General features: G+C 48.0%; 1 protein-coding gene across 3 annotated transcripts in view; it reads left to right on the forward strand.

Moving 5' to 3' along the window:
* cyth1a (cytohesin 1a) overlaps nt 1–20,072 on the forward strand; it is a 36,885-nt gene that overhangs the window by 13,365 nt on the left and 3,448 nt on the right. For 2 of the 3 annotated variants that reach the window (XM_083676825.1, XM_083676826.1), the window contains exons 2-9: nt 9,761–9,843; nt 11,963–12,027; nt 13,083–13,149; nt 13,241–13,359; nt 14,244–14,324; nt 14,599–14,711; nt 15,508–15,656; nt 15,960–16,071. In XM_083676825.1, coding sequence (XP_083532951.1) covers nt 13,090–13,149; nt 13,241–13,359; nt 14,244–14,324; nt 14,599–14,711; nt 15,508–15,656; nt 15,960–16,071 — 634 coding nt within the window. In that variant the 5' untranslated portion in view covers nt 9,761–9,843; nt 11,963–12,027; nt 13,083–13,089. Of the gene's footprint in view, nt 1–1,171; nt 1,247–9,760; nt 9,844–11,962; nt 12,028–13,082; nt 13,150–13,240; nt 13,360–14,243; nt 14,325–14,598; nt 14,712–15,507; nt 15,657–15,959; nt 16,073–20,072 lie in introns of those variants that run through there. The other variant, XM_083676827.1, reaches the window with a different exon arrangement.

Genomic DNA, 20,072 nt, shown 5'->3' on the forward strand with positions numbered 1-20,072 from the left:
ACTTGTTGAACCCAAATCCCATCTCAACACTGGAGTCATAGGAAGGTCTGTACAGGGGGACGGCAGAGTGAGTCAAGCACACGTGTACTCCTGGATGACTCATCTGACACTAGGTTGGTACGTGAGTAGAGCGCTCATGGCTTCTCTCTCTGCAGTAGAACACAATCAAGGGAAGACCGGTTTGGGACTAAAATGACTAACAGACAGCTCTGTTTTGGATTGGAATACACCACCACACACAAAGGTTAGCCTACCAAGGCAGAGGTGCCCATCAATGCAACATAGGCACTGTCAAACACCTTGCCCCTCTGATGCATACTGTAGAAAAGATCCATTATTGTCTTGAAGATGTATTGAGACCATGACTCCTCTGTCACTCTGGGGCCTAAGGTGATCACTCTGGTCCTCTGACTCTGAGACTGTTTAGAGCCTATGACTCAGTGCGGTGAGAGTAGCCCAGAGATTACCCCAGACTGTTGTGAGTCAGACAGGCCTGACTCACAACAATGGCTCATGTAGCCTACCTTCTGCTCACTATTCCAAAGAGATGGAAGGGGATTACTTCAGAGAGACAGAAAAACCCCCATTATACATTCACTTTCAAGCACTCTTACTTATCCTTTAAAAAATATATCATTTTAATCTCAAAGTACCAGTAAATGCCACTGAGAAAGACAGCTTTCAGATTCAACTGCCTTGTTTTAAAATACCCAATGTTTGCCTGTATGCAAAGTATGTTGACGTATGGGCTCATGCCCCATACAGTACTTCCTCAGCGTGTGGGTACAAGTGAAAGCGGCAGAGAATACAGAGCAGGAATTAAGAATGGCCACAGGGTGGAGCCTCTATGTTAATGATAGCTACAGCAGAGGAGAGAGAGTGAGTTAGGGAGAGGGAGAGGGAGGGGGGGAGGGGGGGGGGGGGGGTGAGTAAGGGCTCTCTCCAGATGGACTGTGGCAGTGTGCGTGCTTGGAGCAGGCTGTGCAGTGATAGCTCAGTGGTACAGTAGAGTAGGCAGCAGCTTCCTCTCTGTCTGTCTTCCACTGGAGGAGCAGGCTCCCTCGCTCCCTCTCTCCTTCACTTGCCATGCGGTTGTCAGGCTTACCAGCAGATGCCCGGACTAGCTGACAAAAAAGGGGACTATTATATTTCTGGGAAGAGAGAGGGAAAGGAGAGGGGGAGGAGAGGAGGAAGGGCTCTCTGGAAAGACCTGGAGCTGACATACTTTTCAGGATTGCACTCTCAGGTTAGTTTGTTCCTTTCTTATTAGTGATGATAATACGCTAAATTGGAATGTGGTACAGTAGGCTGATAACGTTGTTTCATATGGCGCTTTACGGTGGAGAAACTGTAAAAATAACGACGGTTTTCGAAGGCAATATTTTCGTCCAATTTTCAATTACGTTAGATAAGGAAGTGTGTGTCTGTGTGTGTGTTGTGAGTGCACAGACCCTTTTCATTGTTTCAGCAATAACAACAGCCGGAATGGAGGGATAATGCATCTTGGACAGATCAATATCTGTTATGAACACTGTAAATATTGTGTGATGGACCTACATCCAATACTGGCCAGGCATAGATAGATTGCTGTGTTTGCTTTACTCAGAGTTGGACTATATGACGATTGAGCACTCTCATACACCTGACTGGGCTGGGTTAGATCTTACTACAGTTAGTCAGGGCCATAGGATGCAGTTACACTGACTGACACATGGGGATGATTGAGTATAAGTGCACCAGGTCATGTGGCGCTGTTAGGGGGTTGAGGGAGGGAGGACGAGGACGAGGACGAAAGTGTATTTATTTGGCCATTCTGGGTCATGTGTCTGGGTCATAAAAAAAAGGAATGGTTCAGTTAGAGGTTATGGGGTTTATGACTCCGTTATAAAATGTAGGGTTAGGTTTCGCTACATTCTGAGACTTTATGGTATAAGTTAACGCAGCGTCCAGGTAGAAGTTTGGGATGTAGTGGTGAGAGCCTGTTCAACTCTCAGAAATAAACTGGACTGAGAAAGACCCACAGCCAAGGACACAGAACTCTGCCCCTTCCGTGGCCCTGTGAAGGAATGTCCTGAGTGCTGTTCTCCAAGCACAAAGGAGAGCTGTGATCGTCCCACTGCTCTTCCCTCTGTCCCTGTGTTCTCCTGCCATTCCCAATCCCACGCCTCCCAGGCCAAACACAGAGCCTGTTCTCCCTTGGTCTCCCCTCCATCTCCCTCCTTCACCGCCTACCTCCTCACCAGGTCAGGTTGAGCCCCCCCCCCCCCATGGTCCATTAATGATGGTCCTGTCAGGTCCGGTTGTTTCCTGGTTGCTTTCCGAGGCGAGGGGGGAATGTGTGTATGGCATGCAGTCTTAGTCGGGACACAACCAAAAGTCATTGGGCCAGAGGTGAGCACCGATTTTGGGACAGTGCCCACATCGCTGACTGGCATTCCTTTACAACCCGTGCTCTGCCTTGTAAAAGGGTGTCTAGTTAGGAGGGGGGCAGCAAGCCGCTCATATTTATTAAAGGGAATGGAAGGGGGGTGGGGTGGGGCGGGGCGGGTGGGGGTGCTCTGGGACTTGCACTGCACTGATGAGATTCTCTTAGAGATGGAGAGATTATAAACAGTGGCAGGGTCTATATAAATCACCTTTGTTGTTCAAGGCAGACACCAGCACTCCTAAACCAGATCACACATACCGAATAGAGCCTCATGCTGCTGTGTGTGTATTGCTGAATTCATTATGTTTCATGAAGTACGCTGGACCAGGTTACTCGGGGCCCACTGATTGGTCTAGGCAAGGGGTCGATTGGCGGGAGTCTATGGGGACCTGTCCATGGGGAGGGAGGGGTACTGTAGCTGTGTTCTCTCTCGGTTGGAGGCTTCCCCCTCTGGCAGACGAGGCCTTTTAGGGGGGGGATGGGGGCGGGGAAAGGCACAGAGGACTCATGGGTTGCATTTGGGAGATAAGATTAGACAGAAGCGGTAAGGGAGCGAGATAGTAGAGAATGAAAAGAGAGATGATGTAGAGGCGAGAGGAAGAGAGGAGGGGTAATCAAGTCTAATGGAAACTCTTGAGAGGGCCAGGTGGGTGCCAGTTCAATAACAAAGATAAGGATAAAACACAATGAAACAGAGAATGAAAGGAGTGGCTCACACACTTGCTACTCGTGCTATTTATCTGACCGTACATGTCTGTTAACGATCCGACCCGCTCAGGGTCTTCATTAAAACACGACACGCACAGGTCCGTCCTGCTGAGAGAGATGGCTCTGGCTGTGTTGTTATGAATACATTCATGTAGCTGGTATTAGGCTCACATCTATGTTACATGCATATTCCCTCAGTCAGAAGATATACAGTCTTGTCTTACTGGCTAAACATTCAGTGGAGTGTCCATCTGTTGGTATGATTTATTAAGGCCAGACTGTGTGGATTAGACAGTTGTGGTGCTACTGCTTTGGAGAGTGCTGTAGTGGTGTCATTAATAATCCTGATGCCCGGGACTCACTGGAGTAAACCCAGTGCCCCTCAGACCCAGCAGTACGCAGAGGGATGGAGAGGGGGGGGGGGGGGGGGGGGGTGGCGTGCGTGTGTGCGTGTGTGTGTGTGTGTATGTGTGTGTGTGCGTGTGTGCGTGCGTGCTTGTGTATTTTACTGTATTACAAACACCTCCCTTGCCTGAGGAGTATTGCCCAGGATTGAAGGAGGCACGGTCGCAGTCACAAACGTGGCGGCTTATTTTGGCAGTCACGTTTTTTGGGCTGGGCTCCGCTGACACATTCTGAAGTGGGTCAGATCGGAGGGGGGTGGAAAGATCCTCTGAGCCATCGGTATTTTAATTTCCTGATTTCCAGAGGAGATTTCTCCAGCGATCTGGATGGAAATGAGTCGTCTGACTGCAAGGCACTTCTGCCAAGATGGCAATCAGGCTCTGTCTTTGAGGGCCCCGCTCCTCTGGGAGAGTGGGAGTTATAATTGGCTTCTCCCTCGCCACCGCTGCTGCCCACCCTCCCTGCACAGCCTCACCCACCGGCCCCAAAACACCACTACCCATCCCCATGAAGACGGCACTGCCACCGAGTGTTTCTGTACGTGCCCAGATGAGTCACGCCGCACACTACAGAAGGGCCCCAAAAAGGGGCCGCTTTTAACTCGGGACAACAACAACCTCACCATGGTAACATACTGTAGACGGTGAACTACATTTTTGGCTTGAGTATTGCACATTGTGGGATGTTGTGACATTTTCTAGGTTGCGTTCTTCATGAGAAAAAGGGAAGGAAAAGTCCCTGTCTCTGTCTATGTAGTGTACATACTCTCTAGTCTTCACCACAGAGAGTCACTTCCACAAATGCTCCCCAGCAGAGCAGCTAAAACCCTGTCTGCCCTTACTGAAAAGAGCTTGGTCGCCTAAGAGTCGATCTGTATTGGGAAATAAAATAGCATACTTAAATAGGTCAGTTATAAATGAGGGTTAAATTGTGCTCAATAAAAATGAGGGCTAAAGCGTAGTGGGTCAGACCTCAGATTATAATGTACCAGACATTTTGGTACTTTTCCGAAGACATTTCCTCATATACTGGATTCTGTTGTCACCGTCCACTGTCTGTATTCATCTGAAAACCTTAGATAAAATGGTTCCCCTTCTCGGACCCACACAGTGTTTATCTGCTACCTTCCTGTGAGGCACCCACCGGTCCCTCATGTGGCCACATATTTGGACTGAAAATATACAGGCAGTTTTGAATGGCTGTTCTGTGTGCTAGATAGTGTTACTGTTTTATTATTGAGAGTTCAGATGAAACGGAAAGAGTTGTGGATTGCTGACACAGCGCCAAACACTGCAGGGGCACTGTGTGAGCCTGAGGTGTCTGCGTGCGTGCGTGTGTGTGTGTGATTCCCCTGGATGACCTGTTTTCCAGGCGATGCGAGGCCCCAGAGGAGAAGACGTGGGCGGTCTGTGTTTCTCTTTCAGCCCACGGAATCACTTCAAACACTCACCCCAGTCAGAAGGGGTGTCATGCCTCTCTCTCTCTCTCTCTCTCATCTGCTTCTGTAGAACCCTTAGTGGCTTGTTTGCTGCCTGAAATGCTGAGGACTACTGGAGGAGTTAGTCACACAGACAATAGGTTATGAGTAATCTAGGGGTTGATAAATATAATGAGATGTCATTTGGTTTTACCTCATGAATTTGTAAAAACACCTCCTCCCCCCACCTCCCATATCTCTTTCGGTTTCTGTTGTCGCATACTGCACCTATATGAGTTTGTCTCGGAGAGCACCAGTAAAACTGTCTCTTTAAACCACTGCTGTTCCATCTGTGATGGCAGGCAGAGTCTTTTATGTTAGCTGTGCCAGCCAGGGGCTTGATGAATGACAGCCAAACAGCAATCAGAGGCAGTTGGGGGAACAGCATCCTGGACAAGCACCCTTCAGCAATTAGCTAAGTGGATGTGTTTTCCCCCTCCCACTGTGTTTTGTATTCTGGGAAATGACACCCACTTGGTGCCCGTCATTTTTGCGTGGCACAATAGGGACGGACCCCTCCCTGATGTGGTTGTTTGTCTGATTGGAAGCAGAGGGCTTGACCAACCGCCAGGGCTGGGTGTGTCCCCGATACATACCCTAATAAGCCTAACCAGAGCCTGTCATCACTGAGGATGCCAGAGGATTCCTGAGAGGGAGGCTACAGTGCAGGACATCTCTCTCTTTCTCTCTCTCTCTCTCTCTCTCTCCCTCCCTCCCTCTGGGTCCTGTGGTCATCACTGCCACCAGTCCAAGACAAGAATGCAGTGGGTGGCTGTGCTGTCCTGTGGTTTCCACCAAGTGTCCACCCAGTATGACTTCACTTTGTCAGAATGATGAACTGACTTCCTGGTTTATGTTTCTCCACTGTCCTTGTTTGTCCTGTTTGTCCAGTTTGGCACACAAACACTGTTCCTGGATTTACTCAGCGTGACATTAACTTGTGCAATCGATTTGAGACGAGGCCATTAAATGTAAGGCAGCATGAAATCATCTCTATTGGATTCCTATGCCTATCAGCACTACTTGTGAGTGTCTGTGTGTGTCTATGTGTTTATAAGGCCAGGTCTTCCTTCCTAGACAAAGAGTGAGATGCTTACACTCTCTTGGGAACTGTCTGGATAAAGAAAAGCCCAGTCTAGTGTTTATTTTGCTGTCTGTCTGCATTCCCAATGCCCCCTCGCCTGTCAGCATCCCCCTCATTGGTAAGGTAGAACGCGAGAAGCTGGTGGTTGCCATGGAGACTATGAGTGTTTGGGGAAGCATGCAGCCGATTGCCGGTGTCACCGTTGATTGGTGGACAAGCCCGAGGCTGGGGAAGCACCATAGTAAAAGTTCAGGCCAACCTGGCTGTAATGTTCCGGCCCAGCTGGCTCATCATGGGAGAGAGAACATTGTCTCTTTGTTGTTGTGCTCAGTGAATGAGTTCCCCTCCTAAAGGCCCACTACAAGGGTCTTGTTTGAGAGTCCTTTTGTCTATTATCTGCCTGTTTAAAAATCACCAGACATTTCAATGAATTTCAAATGGGGCTTTTCCTGTAGGTATTTGGTTTGGAAATTACTGAAATTTCTGAATTCTTTAATTATGCACTGTAATTTCAGATATTTGTTTTCTGAAAATGTGTGCTGAATTATGCATACCACAATCACATTCATTTAGCTTTTACATTTCTATATCTTTGCGGGAAGGCCATGTAGAAGGTCTCATTAATTATGAAGCTGTAGGAGAGTGCATTAAACCCCCAGAACTGATGAAGGGGTGTCTGTGTCTGTGTCTGTGTCTGTGTGTGCGTGCATGTGCCTGCGTCTGTGTGCGTCTGTGCCTGCGTCTCAAGAATAAGGCCAATGCTAAACTGGACACACGTGCTGCGGGCTTCAGAGTCTAGTCAGACCGGCTTAATCTCAATGACCTATGCAACCAGTTTGGAGAGGAGCTAAAATGGACACACACTAACCAACACATGGAACCAGTGTCTTCATCTGATGCAGTGGTCACAGACCCCTGTGTTGTTGTGGAGGCTACGGTCACCCATGATGAAACATCGCAGGAGCTACAGCATTCAACACCGAAGACAACTCTTCTCAGTATAAGACAGAAGCAGCTAATGCAACACTGGACTGGCCTGAGGTTGAAGGGCAAACTTGCTGCTCTGGACTTTGTTGACAATTCTGTATCACATTCCATGTGCAAAAACACTGCCATAGGCGAGGACATACTTATTTTTACTGTTAAAGCAAGCCAACTCACAAGCCTTTTTGTGTTATGCACCCCAATGTACATCATGTACATGGAGTCAGTGGCGCACATCACTAATGGCTGCCATGCATACAAAGGCCTTTACATTGCCAGGCATGACCACATTGTCAACCTAATTGCTAGTGAAGTTAGACAGGCATCACCATCAACAGTTACAATTCACAAGCATTTCCATCTTATGACAAACTGGTTCAGTGAGAATGATGACGAGATGTTTTCGAATGTGCCAAATACACCTGACATTGTTGTTGATGAAGGCCAAGGAGAGGTGACCATATTAGAAGTAGGCTGCTCCTTCCATCTGTACAAGTACATGGAGAAAGCCTTTTCAACAAAACTGTTAAAATACCGGTCCCTAGTCACACTTCTTAGTGGCCTTGGCTTCAAGCGTCAGCTAGTAATACTGATATTTGGCAGCCTTGGACATGTGCATTACCTAACAGTATGTGGCCTGCAAATTGCAGGCCTCCCTCCCAAAGAAAAAAGCCAAGCAGTTTGCAAGATATTGTTCTGTGTCAGCTGCTGTGGGAAGCTTAGCAGTGTGGCGAAGATAATGTTACCTGTGTCCATGACTATTTGTAGTCAATATGTTATATTTTGGGGTCTTTGATGTAATGCTTTACTGTGAACTCAAATAAAGTATTTGTGTGTGCGTGCGCGTGTGCGTGCGCATGTATCTCACATAATACAGTAAACCTGTCTCTTTCCATTTGGCTGGACATGCTCTGCTGCTATCGATCGCTGTGCTTGACTTGTAGCCATCTTACAGTGCCCTCTGGCCTTCCACTGCTGGAACACAATGTCCACTCACAGAGTTCAGCCTCTCTCATCTATCACTGCAGTCTACCAACAGAGCACAGGGGGGGTTATACAGTACACAGACCTCATACACCTCATACACCACTCTGAAATGAGCCAGTGAATTTGTTCCTTAGTGGAGGAGAGGGTGGATGACTGACTGCTAGTTTTTCTGCGAGTCTTTTCTGGTCTGTCAGAAGTATCTTTGGGGTATGGTGGTGGAGTGAGAAATGTGAGCTCTTGCGTTGGCTTACGATGAGGCAAGTCAACCCTGCTCTATTCCCACCCCGCCTCCGTCCCTCAGCATCGCTGGGCTTGTTAACCCTCCCGTTAGCTCCCAGCAGGTCGGTGACCTCTGACCTATGAACCCTCCTGCTGGGGTTACGAGGGAGAGGGGTCACAGAGGGAGTTGGTCCCACTGCCGCAGGGAGGACCTGAGAGGGAACTACCTATTTTTGTTCATCTTTGTGTTTTAAGAGGTAGAGGTTTATCCACTTGGTTGGAGAGACTGAGTGAGATGTGCCGTATTGTTGTTAAAAATGGCTTGTTGCTTTCGAATGCATGACATGTTTTGAGCTAGGCTAAGAGGAGGTATGGATTCCAGAGGTTGTATCAGGATTCGTTGGCTGTCACACTTGACTCTTGTTGTGTGCGTTGCGTAACCTCGTTTGGAATGCTGTGTGCGCAAGCCTCTATCCTTTGCTTTCATCAGCCCTGACACACACACACACACACACACACACCAACCCATCATTCAGGACACGTTGCTCCTCCCTCAGTCCTTGGTGAGCCTGGGAGTCTAACAATAACTGTACGGGCAGCGACAGCGCTTTAAGATATGCCACGTAAGTCCTGTTCTGTCTTTGATACTCAGCACTGCTGGCTCGGCCTTCTATTTCATTTAGACCAACCCAGTACAGACACACACCAAAGCCTATTATCCCTCAGAGTGTAGCCTTTGCATAGTGTGAACTGGAGCCAAGCCACACACCTTCAGCCAGATTGGTGTTGGATCATTTGGTATTTGCAGGGGAGGAGAAAGCACTTTATCTAGTGCCAGGGCATTGTTTCACTAGGATAGGTGAAGTCGGTCTGTTAGTCCTTTGACCAGTGTGATGAGCTTAGCCATCTGTCAGAAGGCATTGGAGACAGGGGAGAAGGGTTGGATCTGGGGTCAGGGCCAGGAACAGGACAGGGCCCAGGCCTAGCTGGGGTGATGCAGGGAGGGTTTGTAAACACAGGGCAGGCTGCTGGCTGGCCGCCCCATGTCTGTTGCTGGTACATCTCAAGGCCTCTCTGTGCTCTCCCTCTGGCTGGCTCCTAATGTAAGGCATGCAGGAAACCTTAGCCTTGCATAGCCACTGGCCCGCTAAAGTTTCTCTGGGTTATTGATCCCCCTGCAAAACCATACTTCATCATAATCTCTCTCTCTCTCTCTCCCTCCCTCTCCCCCCCCCCCTTTCTCCTTTTCTCTATCTCTCTCCCTGCTTTCCATAGTGCACTTGATCACCTCTTCATGTAAAGTGAAATGGTAGGGTAGATGTTCTATTCTAGTTTTCCTGCCGTAGGGAGCAGATACACAGTGAGTACAGTGAGATCAAGGTGTATTGAGTGTGTATTTTTAGGTGACCCTGTCCTAACCTCCCTCTCTCTCTCTCCCTCTCTCTCTCTCTCTCTCTCTGTCCCTCAGTGCCTGACGACCTCACCCCAGAGGAGCAGCAGGAGCTGGAGAACATCCGCCGGCGCAAGCAAGAGCTGCTGGAGGACATTCAGGTAAGAAAGTGTGTATGAGTGTGTGTGTGTGTGTGTGCGCGTGTCTGCGCGTGTCTGCGGATGTCTGTGTGCGTGCGTGGATGTGTGTGTATGGTTAGGAATGTAAGGGGTATCGATGGATCTCAAAAAGCCTGTATTCCTGCAAAATGAACTCCAGATTGGATCCTTAGTTATGTTTGGTTCCAGAGTAAAAGAAAAAATGCTTTTGAATCATTCCTGCCCAGCGCTCCACCCTGGTAATGTAACCTAGTCTTTGGGATGTCGCAATTGAGGAATGGAGGGTTGATAGATTCAGGGGTGTAGGGATGGAGGGTGGAGGTCCTCTCCTGTTGACTCTCCTGGCCCAGACGTTTGGCTGACCTCCTCCGGCTCCGTCTACTTCTCCTGTGCTTTTTGATTAAATATTTACTTCCCCCGCCAGTTTGCTCCGCCTCAGTCCAGATGCCTCTTTCGCAAAAAGACTAATATATAATATATTTCAGCCTATATGGAATGCATGGCATTTCCCCCAAATTTGTTGACTTAGTCATTCGTATACACAGTACAGTATTCAGTGCCTGGTTGCCAATAGGACATCAACAGTAGAGACACTAGTTGCCTTTTTGGTTGAGTGACTATTTAGAGGATAAGTAAGTATGTTTGGAAAGGGTGCAGACAAACATCCAGGGTGATTTCCTTTTGCTCTTCACAAAACAAGAATGCGGTTGTGTCCTCATGAGGCATTTGAGTGTCCTTTTAACTGTCAGGCAGTAAACCAGCATTTGTATCAGTCGTTTGATTGACCTCTTGTACTATGAGTGAGAGATCCTTTCCTCAGCCTAACATGTACGGGAGGTACTTTTGCCCCACTGAACAGCATAGACAGCATAGAGTCATTCCCTTGATCACAGAGTATGTGACGGACTGGTCACGTAATTAACAGTCCTGTAGAATGACAAACATGGGGACAGCCAGTCAGCCACCGTGGCTCTGAGCCAGGGCTACAGAGGCAAGTGATTGGGCCTCCAGATGTCCCAGTGGCACTGTGACATCCCCTGGCCCTGACGGACAAACACAGGAGGAGTGATCCCACCCCCCCCCCCACTACCCCTCCCCCCAAGCCACCAACCCCTTCTCTGTCCCTACACACACCCTCCCCAGTATCCATACCGACCCCCCCCCCTCTCCCACATTCACCCCCGTCCACTCCCCCACCCCCGTCGTGGCCCTGCATGTCAAGGCCCTGTTTCACAAGTACAGCCTTTGTTTGTGGAGGCAACTATCTCAGGAATGTGTTGTGATTGCATAGGCCTTGAAAACACAGATGTTCCTCAAGAGGTTGGCCTTTGCTAAATTGCTATTATGTATGAAATCAAACACCAAAAACAATGAAGGGAGAGGGGGTATGAATGGGTGAACTAGTAAACGGGTCAGTTTTTACTCATTGATCTCCTTGGTCAATGGTAATGTGTGTCATGTCTGTCTCAAAACAGGTCAGGCTTGCAGTGATTTGTAGTTTTTCACTTCACTCTTTGGCCGAGGTGAGGTAACTCCCTGTTTCGCCCATGGAGTCCTGCCCGCCTGTCTGCCCCCTCGGTGCCCTCTCCCCGAGCCAGTCTGGCACCAGGCGCTCGGAGCGCTGGCCGAAAAATACTGAATCCTCTCTAACACCATTAATCTCTGAAACGCAACAGAAAAATAATCTGATTTCATGCTCTCTACTCCGTTTGTATCGAGGTCATTCCCCAATGTTCCTCCCTTAATGTAATCTTTAAAGGAAGAATTGTTTGGAGAGCACGGCTGTTTGCTACACACACACACGCTGTGATATTAGATCTGACTGGTTAGTGTCAGTCCTGGTTAGGGTTATGGGGGAGACGTGTATGTGTGTGTGTGTGTGTGTGTGTGTGTGTGTGTGTGTGTGTGTGTGTGCGCGCACAGACTGAAGGGATGGGATGGATAGGCTGTAGTATTCTACTAGGACCGTATATCATCCTTGTCAGCAGACCCAGTGTTGTGTAACTATCCTGCTGCATTTGTCAACAGCCTGAGAGGTGATTCCTTTCTTTGATGTGTGTGTGTGAGTGTGATACAGCCTTCATAGCCTCTCTGGTCCTAATCGTCCTCTTTTCCATTCCAGCGGCTGAAGGATGAGATAGCAGAAGTGACCAGTGAGATCGAGAACCTGGGTTCCACTGAGGAGAGGTAAGTAGGGGGATGGGAGTATCGGGGTGCTACCTACTACATCTGAGCATCTAAAGTGGTTTGTTGTTTGTCCTCCATTAACGTAGCAAATTACCACATCAAATATTGATGCCTAATGTCCAGATACCTGCCTGCCCCCCCTCCCTCAACTAAAACCACCCCCACTCCCTAAATTGGCTGTGCTTTTAACAAGGCAGTTTAAATGTTTCATCAACCACTCCCAGTGTGATGGGAGACTTGGTGAATAATGCAAGGGGGGTGTATGGTGTAAGGCAGACAATGGAAGGTCCCAGGGGAGGGCGGGCTCTGGAGTGCCGGCTCAAGGTACTCAAGTGAAGAGGGATTCCACCACCTCTACAGTTCTTTAACCAAGGCACTCTCACTTTGGCCATCTCCGAAATTGCGTTGGGACTCACTTTCTTTTCCAATCCATTTGTTGGGAGACAATAAAAGGTGAAACATATCCTTTAGCTAGCTAGCTAGATCTCTGCTTTCAGATGTGGTGTGTGTGTGTGTGTGATTGTTAGCTATCTGTTTGATGAGTGGTGTGGTTTCACAGACAAAAGCCAAAGGAATGCTGGGTAGAGTGAGTCAGTGGGAAGATGGTGGTGACCCACTAGCTAGGGAAGGTGATGTAACCATGGTGATGAGGAGGACTGAGAGCACACTTTGACCCCTCTGAGCACTCCAGGCCTGAGAAATGAGCTTTTTTTTCATGTGCTCAAAGTGTGAGTCTCAGTTTGTCATGGAAGGTTGTCATCAGTGGTCCATGGGGACAGTGGTGACTGCCAAGCAGATGAGGAACGTTAATGAAAGTAATACTTCCAGGAAATTAAGTGAATTAAATCATGGCATTGACCCCCCCCCCCCCCCCCAAGTCTTGTGAAATAAGCAAATAGATCATGGATGATGGTGATGACTAGTATCAAAAAGGCAAGAGGTTTCAGATGAACTGTCTACCATTCACTGTATTTATGCACCTGTGTTCCTGTCTTATCACACGCAGAGGACGTTGTTAGTTTGCTCAATCAATAACCATTTCCTTCGTGTTACAGGAAAAATATGCAGAGGAATAAACAAGTAGCTATGGGTCGGAAGAAATTCAACATGGATCCCAAAAAGGTGAGTGTACCAAATATAACAATGTCAGTGTAGGTAACCTACGTGTGTTTGGTGTGAGGAGTATCTGAACAAGCGTCTTCTGTTTTCTCAGGGGATCCAGTTCCTCATCGAGAACGACCTGTTAAAGAACACCAGCGACGACATCGCTCAGTTCCTCTACAAGGGGGAGGGGCTTAACAAGACGGCCATCGGAGACTACCTTGGGGAGAGGTCAGAGCAGTGACACAGCGTCTGTGTGCGTGTGTGTGTTTGAGAAAAACATCAGCGCTTCGCTCCAAACGTAACATTGATGAGCCATTTCCAGATCACATATTTTCCCTTATGCACCATTTCCTGTGGTCAGTCAACCACACGCCCTTTACCCTAACACTACTTATTAGTCCCACATTTACCTCCTTTTACCTCAAAGATGGCCGACGATTTCTCCAAAGTCCATCTGTCCTTGATTTCCTATTCATCCGTAGATAATGTGATTAAGCCTCCCAATAATTCCGGAATGTTGGCTTAAAGCAGAGAATTGAGGATAGATTTGTCTCACTTTAGTAGATACCATCTTTTATATTCAGCACATTACGGCCAACACCCAGTGATTCTGCTGTGTGTATAGTCTGCATTGCCCAGGGAGCCGCCGCCTGATAGTGTTTCAGCCTGGGTGTGGTCGAGGAGGTCATACCAGGAATCGGAGAGCAGGCGCAAGCCTCTTTACGGATGCTCTCTTTCTCCGATTGGTATCAAGAGCTGGGTCTGATCCTGTCGGGGGGAGGGGCAGCGTTTGAGCTCTTCCTGAAAGCGCATTGGTCACACATCCACTTGGGGGCTAGCTGGGACTGGATTTGACCGTGTCAGAGGCCTCCTAAGAGGTATCCCACAATCCCATGGGTGATATCACTAACTCAGAATGGGCACATGTGTCAGGAGTGATGTCATGGTAGAAATTAGATGATGAGTGTGTGTCTTGGACCACCCTGTGTGTGTGCGTGCGTGCTTGTGTGTGTGCGCGTGTGTGTGCGCGCGTGTCCTTATACATTGAAAAACTGTGTGAATATTTTTGTCGTTACTAAACTTCGCCTATTCAATGTACCTCTCTTCTACAGAGATGACTTCAACCTCCAGGTCCTACATGACTTTGTGGAGCTTCATGAGTTCACAGACCTCAACCTGGTTCAGGCCCTTCGGTAAGAGCTCACCATTGACTCACCTAATCATCTCTCACTCACTCTTGACCGTACAGGAGGATCTATTCTCATATGGGCATTAGACGTCTATATCCTCCAGTAGACCCTGAGCCCAGACCCATGCCATAATCTCTCCCTGATTAAAGCATAACCTGATTGTCCTATACATTTCTTACCTCTTAACGGTGAAATCTCACCCTAACGGAAAAGCAATCTCATCCAGCCCTTTTGACTACGCCTTTTGCTGAGTGTGCTCTTTTTTCCCTCCTGACAGACAGTTCCTGTGGAGTTTCCGGCTGCCGGGGGAGGCCCAGAAGATCGACCGCATGATGGAGTCCTTCGCTCAGCGCTACTGCCAGTGCAATCCTGGAGTCTTCCAGTCCACAGGTATGTCCTGTCACCGATGTCACTTCACACCTCAGCCCTCAAGTAGTCTATGCACACCAAGTAATCCTGTTCTCACCGAAGGACTTTTCAAAGGTGTATTCCCTGAAGTCCTTTTCTCTAATTCACAGCCAGAATTTAACAGGATATGAGTGTGACTCAATTATCGCTGCTTTATTTAGCAGAGAGGGTGAAGAAGTGTTTTCTGGAAGGTTGTCTTGGGTGTTTTCGACTGGGACACAATGTCCGCGGCAGACGATTGGCTGCGACATGGATGCAGATGGATGTGAATAATGCATAGGCTTTCTCCTCAGCCTAACAGGCCCATAAAGTGCTGCTGTGTCAGCTGGGCTTGGACCACATTGTCTCTAACACACACACACACACACACACACAGCAACCTATACACCTTTCCACTTACTCTCACTCTCTTCACTAACGAGGTCTATCTGACGCTGGTCTCCAAAGTGCAATCCGTTCAACTTGTGTAATTTACATTCATATTTAAACACTGCATTAAACACAGGCGCCATGCTGTGTTTTCATGGCAAATATCGCTCCATCAGACTGATTCCTATCAACCTAAGCTCCCTCTCCTCCAGTGGGAGTGTGAACGAGGTGTCTGGTGTTACCTTGCTCTTTAGGTTGAAGTGTAAGTGTAAGTGTAAGTGTAAGTGTAAGTGTAAGTGTGTGTGTGTGTGTGTGTGTGTGTGTGTGTGTGTGTGTGTGTGTGTGTGTGTGTGTGTGTGTGTGTGTGTGTGTGTGTGCGCGTGTGTGCGTGTGTGTGTGTTCGTTCCAGACACCTGCTACATCCTGTCGTTTGCCATCATCATGCTGAACACCAGCCTGCACAACCCCAACGTGAAGGACAAGCCTGCGGTGGAGCGTTTCATCTCCATGAACAGAGGCATCAATGAGGGGGGAGACCTGCCTGAGGATCTGCTCAGGGTACGTGTGGGGGCTCAGCTTAAACTCTCTTGTCGTTACTCCCCAGTCCTCTCTTTCACTCTCTCCATCCCTGTGTCGCTCTTTTTTTACCCAAGTTCATCTCACACTCTAGTCCTCTCTCCGCCAAATGGCTGCTCTTGGTCAGTTCAGTTGGTCAGTTCACCCCCCCCCCCCCACCCTCCTCCGATCTCCCAAGCTTATACCACCATCCTCCTGCCCCTGTAGGCCCTCTGCCCTACCCTCTCTGTCTCCAACCCTACCTGTACTCATCTCTTTGTCTGTCCTCCGCTCCCCTCCCGATAGAACCTGTATGACAGCATCAAGAACGAGCCCTTCAAAATCCCCGAGGACGACGGCAACGACCTTACACACACTTTCTTCAACCCAGACCGGGAGGGTTGGCTGCTTAAATTGGGTGAGTAGGATCCCATGAATAGATTGCGGAAGAGATGCTGCACTGCACTGGTAGAGATTGTACAAAGCTCTGAAACGCTCACCCAATGTTACCGGTGCCCATCAATTAACGTTTTTTAAATGTCCATCATGCTCGCAATTGTGTGATGGATTCTTTCAAAGTTAATAGAAAAAGTGGTTGACATAATGACCCGTGCCCCCTCTCGCTCCATTGCCAGTGAGAGGGTGTGTGTGTGTGCGTGTGTGTGTGCGTGCGCACATGCCTACTAGACATCTGAGGAGCCTCTACCCACCTACATTATGGATGTAGCCTTGAGATCAGACAACCACATGTGGAGAGCTTTCAATTATTCAACACAAGGCATATTCATACTCTCTCTCTCACACACACACACACACACACACACACACACACACACACACACACACACAGCTGCACATTGTACTTGCACCCATAGAGAGACATAATGAACAGTACAGTGCAGACTTACACCACTACACACAACCAGACACACACTTCTACACTCATACACTTGACCACCTACCGCTAATTTGACATGAAGGTCTTTCAGGAAGTCTGTGTGCAGGGTAGTTATTTCCTATGAGTAAGTGTTCCAAGCAGAGAGAAGCCCATTTGTCCTGACCTCTCCACCCATTTGTCCTGATGTACCTCTCCACCCTCTCTGTTTCCCAGTGGGGTCTTCTCTGTTTGTATGGATTCACAATAGCTTTGATAAATCCATGATGATCTGAACTCGAATTGAAATTTAATCAGTGTGAATCTTTACAACCTATACTTTAACATGAGGAAACACACAATCACTCTCTAGTGATGCCGAACTGGGAAGTTTGAGTATAATAATGTCTAATCATTTGGGTGGAAGGCAAATAATCATACATGATGGACTGGGACCCAAGAGGAGATACTGCTGTGCAATGCAGTGCTTTACAAAAGTTGGCACAACTATACTTGGGTGAGATGAAACCCCCTCTGGTGGTGATAAAGAGAACTGTTCCCAAGTAACGCCAACAGAGGAGGCTTCAGCAAACCTGTACCTGATAAATCATTCAAGATCTGTTGATGCAGGTTTTTCATTTACTTTGAATTACTTTGTCAATTCATGTTCAGGGGAATTCCTCTGAGTGCCAACATTGTAAAACAGTGCATCCACCATCTCCTGTAATTAGCAAGATGTGGTGCTATGATTTCTTATCATTTAATTTGATTTTGTTTTCTTTCTTCCTCGTTTGTTTGTTTGTTCCCATGATTTTGGCTGTTGTCTTTCCTCAGGAGGTATGTACACCTGCTCTTCCCAAAACTAGTCCATCTCTCAGTCAGCTCTCAGATGCTTTTGGTGGTCCGCCATGCTTCCGTTCCTCTTCATTTATTTCCGTTGTACGCTTTTAATGGTTTTGTTTGTGGATTTTGTTTTTGTTGGGTTTGTTCCTCCATTGACTTAATCTCATTTTGATCTGACTGTTTGTCTGTCTTGTTTGTTCGGTCTCCCATTGAGCTGGTGGTTTGTCCAAGTGCTTCTCTCTCTCTCTCTCTCCCTCTCTCTCTCTCTCTATCTATCTATCTATCTATCTATCTATATGTGGTTACCGGGCGGTTGCCGGGTGCTTGCCTTCAGTAGCCTGTTCAGGGAACTGGCGGCCGATTTGTTTTTTGCCACTGGAGTGACGAGGTCTACCGTCTCTCTGTATTGCTGTGGTGATCAACCTTTTTGGTCTCTGTTTTTTGGGAGCTGCAGTATTCCTCTTTGAACTCTGGAGAGAACACAACTAAACGCTTTGTCAGAGAGATCTACAAACAACGTTGCTTTTGAATTACATCCATTGGCAATCTATAAAAAAAAATATATCTACCTGTATTTGCTATTGTATATGATCTTCAAACACACAGCCTCCCATAATCGGGACAACCCTGATCTGTTGAACAACAGAAAGAAAAAAAAAGAAAAAAAAGAGGAAATCTCTACTGTTGTGTCGGCGCTCTGAGTGGACAGAAAGGGAATACTGCACCTGTGCCAAATAGCTCAAAGCTCTGCTCTCTGTCATGCTCTTAATGGATCCGAAGGGTTATTGTACGGCTTTGGCCTGGTGTGGTGCTGGACTGCAGTGAAGTGGGTGTGTGTGGGCATGTGGGGAGATGGGAGAGTGGGGGAGTGTGTTGAGAAGGGGAGGTTAGAGAGGGAGTAGGGGGCTGTGTGCTACAGTATGGAGCTATGCATGTTTAAGTGCACTTAATCATCAGTGTTTAGGACGTCGATTCCAGTAATTGTGTTAGGGATTGTAATTGAATCATCTGCCGAGACCAAGTCTCCTCACCCCCACTTGCCCAGCCCCTCTTTGCCCCTCCCTCCCTCCCTGTGCATGGGCGATCTCTCACTCCTCCTCCTCCTCCTCCTCCTCCACTCCAGCCCAGCACCCTCCTCCACCCTCCGCCCTCCAAAAATCTCCCTGGGCAAGCCGTCTTGTCCTGGACATTTTTGGCCGGGGTCGTCTTCTCTCTGAGTGACAGGAACTGACGTGATCATCAGTCACAACCGCCAACCCAATCAACTCTCATCTGCGATGTGATTCTGCCATTTTGTCTTCTCGTCCACATGACTCCGCTGTGTTTTGGTGTCTGTTTCAACATTCATGCCTGTGTGTCCTGAGATTGTTGTGGGTCTCCTGTTTTAGAACTCTCTAGAACGCAGTCTGTCAACAAGATAGGATGGCATTAACAAAGTGACTAAATGTAGACAATAGTGTTTGAATAACCTTCAATATCATGGACCTCTGTGATATGATGGGATATCATATACAGTGGCATTCGCTGCTATATGATAAGTTCAAGTGTGCCTTATCTTCTCTTTTCTTCTTACAGTGCAGTTAAGTGGCATCAATACCACTTAGCTCTTCTGTGTTTCCAGATGGGGTTCCTTAGTGCGTCTTTATACTAACATGGGTGATGGTCTAATTGCTCAACAGTGTAGCACTTTCAGTAGTGCCCAGACATGCTTCGATATCATGTTTATCAATCCGAAATGGCGTACACCGTAACGCAAGTGTGCCTGTCGGCGTGCGTCTGTACACGTACTGTATTAGCAGTTCTCCCGTGTTTCCTGCCGTGCATCTCTGGACGTCAGAACGAGTGAAGGAGGTGATGAAACGGGACGTTCCAGTCAGTCTGATATGCCCGTAGAGTGAGCAGCCCCCGTGCTGAGCAGTGTCGCTCCAGGCATTCTGTTTCCCTGCCGGATTGTGTTTGTCGGCATCTCATCCTCCCAGTGTGAGCTGCCATCTGCTACTGTGATCAGGTTTCCCCTCGCAGGAAATGGGGGTGCGGGGGGGAAGGTCAGAGGTCATCTACAGATCACTGAACACCAAGTTAACCAGAGGAGCCCCCCCCCCCCCCCCCCCTGCAGGGGCGTGAAAGAGGGGAGGATTTCTGCCTGGGGCGTTAAAGAAATCCTAATCATTCATGACAGTCTGAGTTAGGGTCACGTTTTATCATTTGACTTCTTTTTTTAGTCTATAGAGAATACTGCATGGTGATTTTCATTTAGGTCATTGTGTTCTGGAGGGCTAAAGCATAGCCAGTGATTGGCTTTATTTCCTAGGTATGGATCCCTTTTTACTGTTGCAGCTCTACAATACATGAGTCCTGAGTCAGCTACTGTGGGACTAAGTTAAGTAAGCACTCAGGTTTCAGACCTATGGCTTAAAACAAGAGATACCGCACCATCTCTACTTGAACTCGACTGGGCCTAGTGTGCTCTTTTAAGTGTAGCCTCCACTAGAATAGGAATCATGTCGTTTCTAATGACCACACTAGCAGCTAGGTCAGTATTCTGGTGAGAGATATCAGGAACTTCTCACTCAACATAATTCCTCCAGACATTTCAAGCTGATCACTCCATAGAGCAGAATGCCTAGTTGTCTGGATGCTTTGGTGGAGGTACAGCAGGGGGCGTGGTACTGTGCTGGATGGGTAAATTAAACCATGGGGGA

This window comes from Argentina silus (genome assembly GCF_951799395.1).
Source record: "Argentina silus genome assembly, chromosome: 9".
Lineage (NCBI taxonomy): Eukaryota > Metazoa > Chordata > Actinopteri > Argentiniformes > Argentinidae > Argentina > Argentina silus.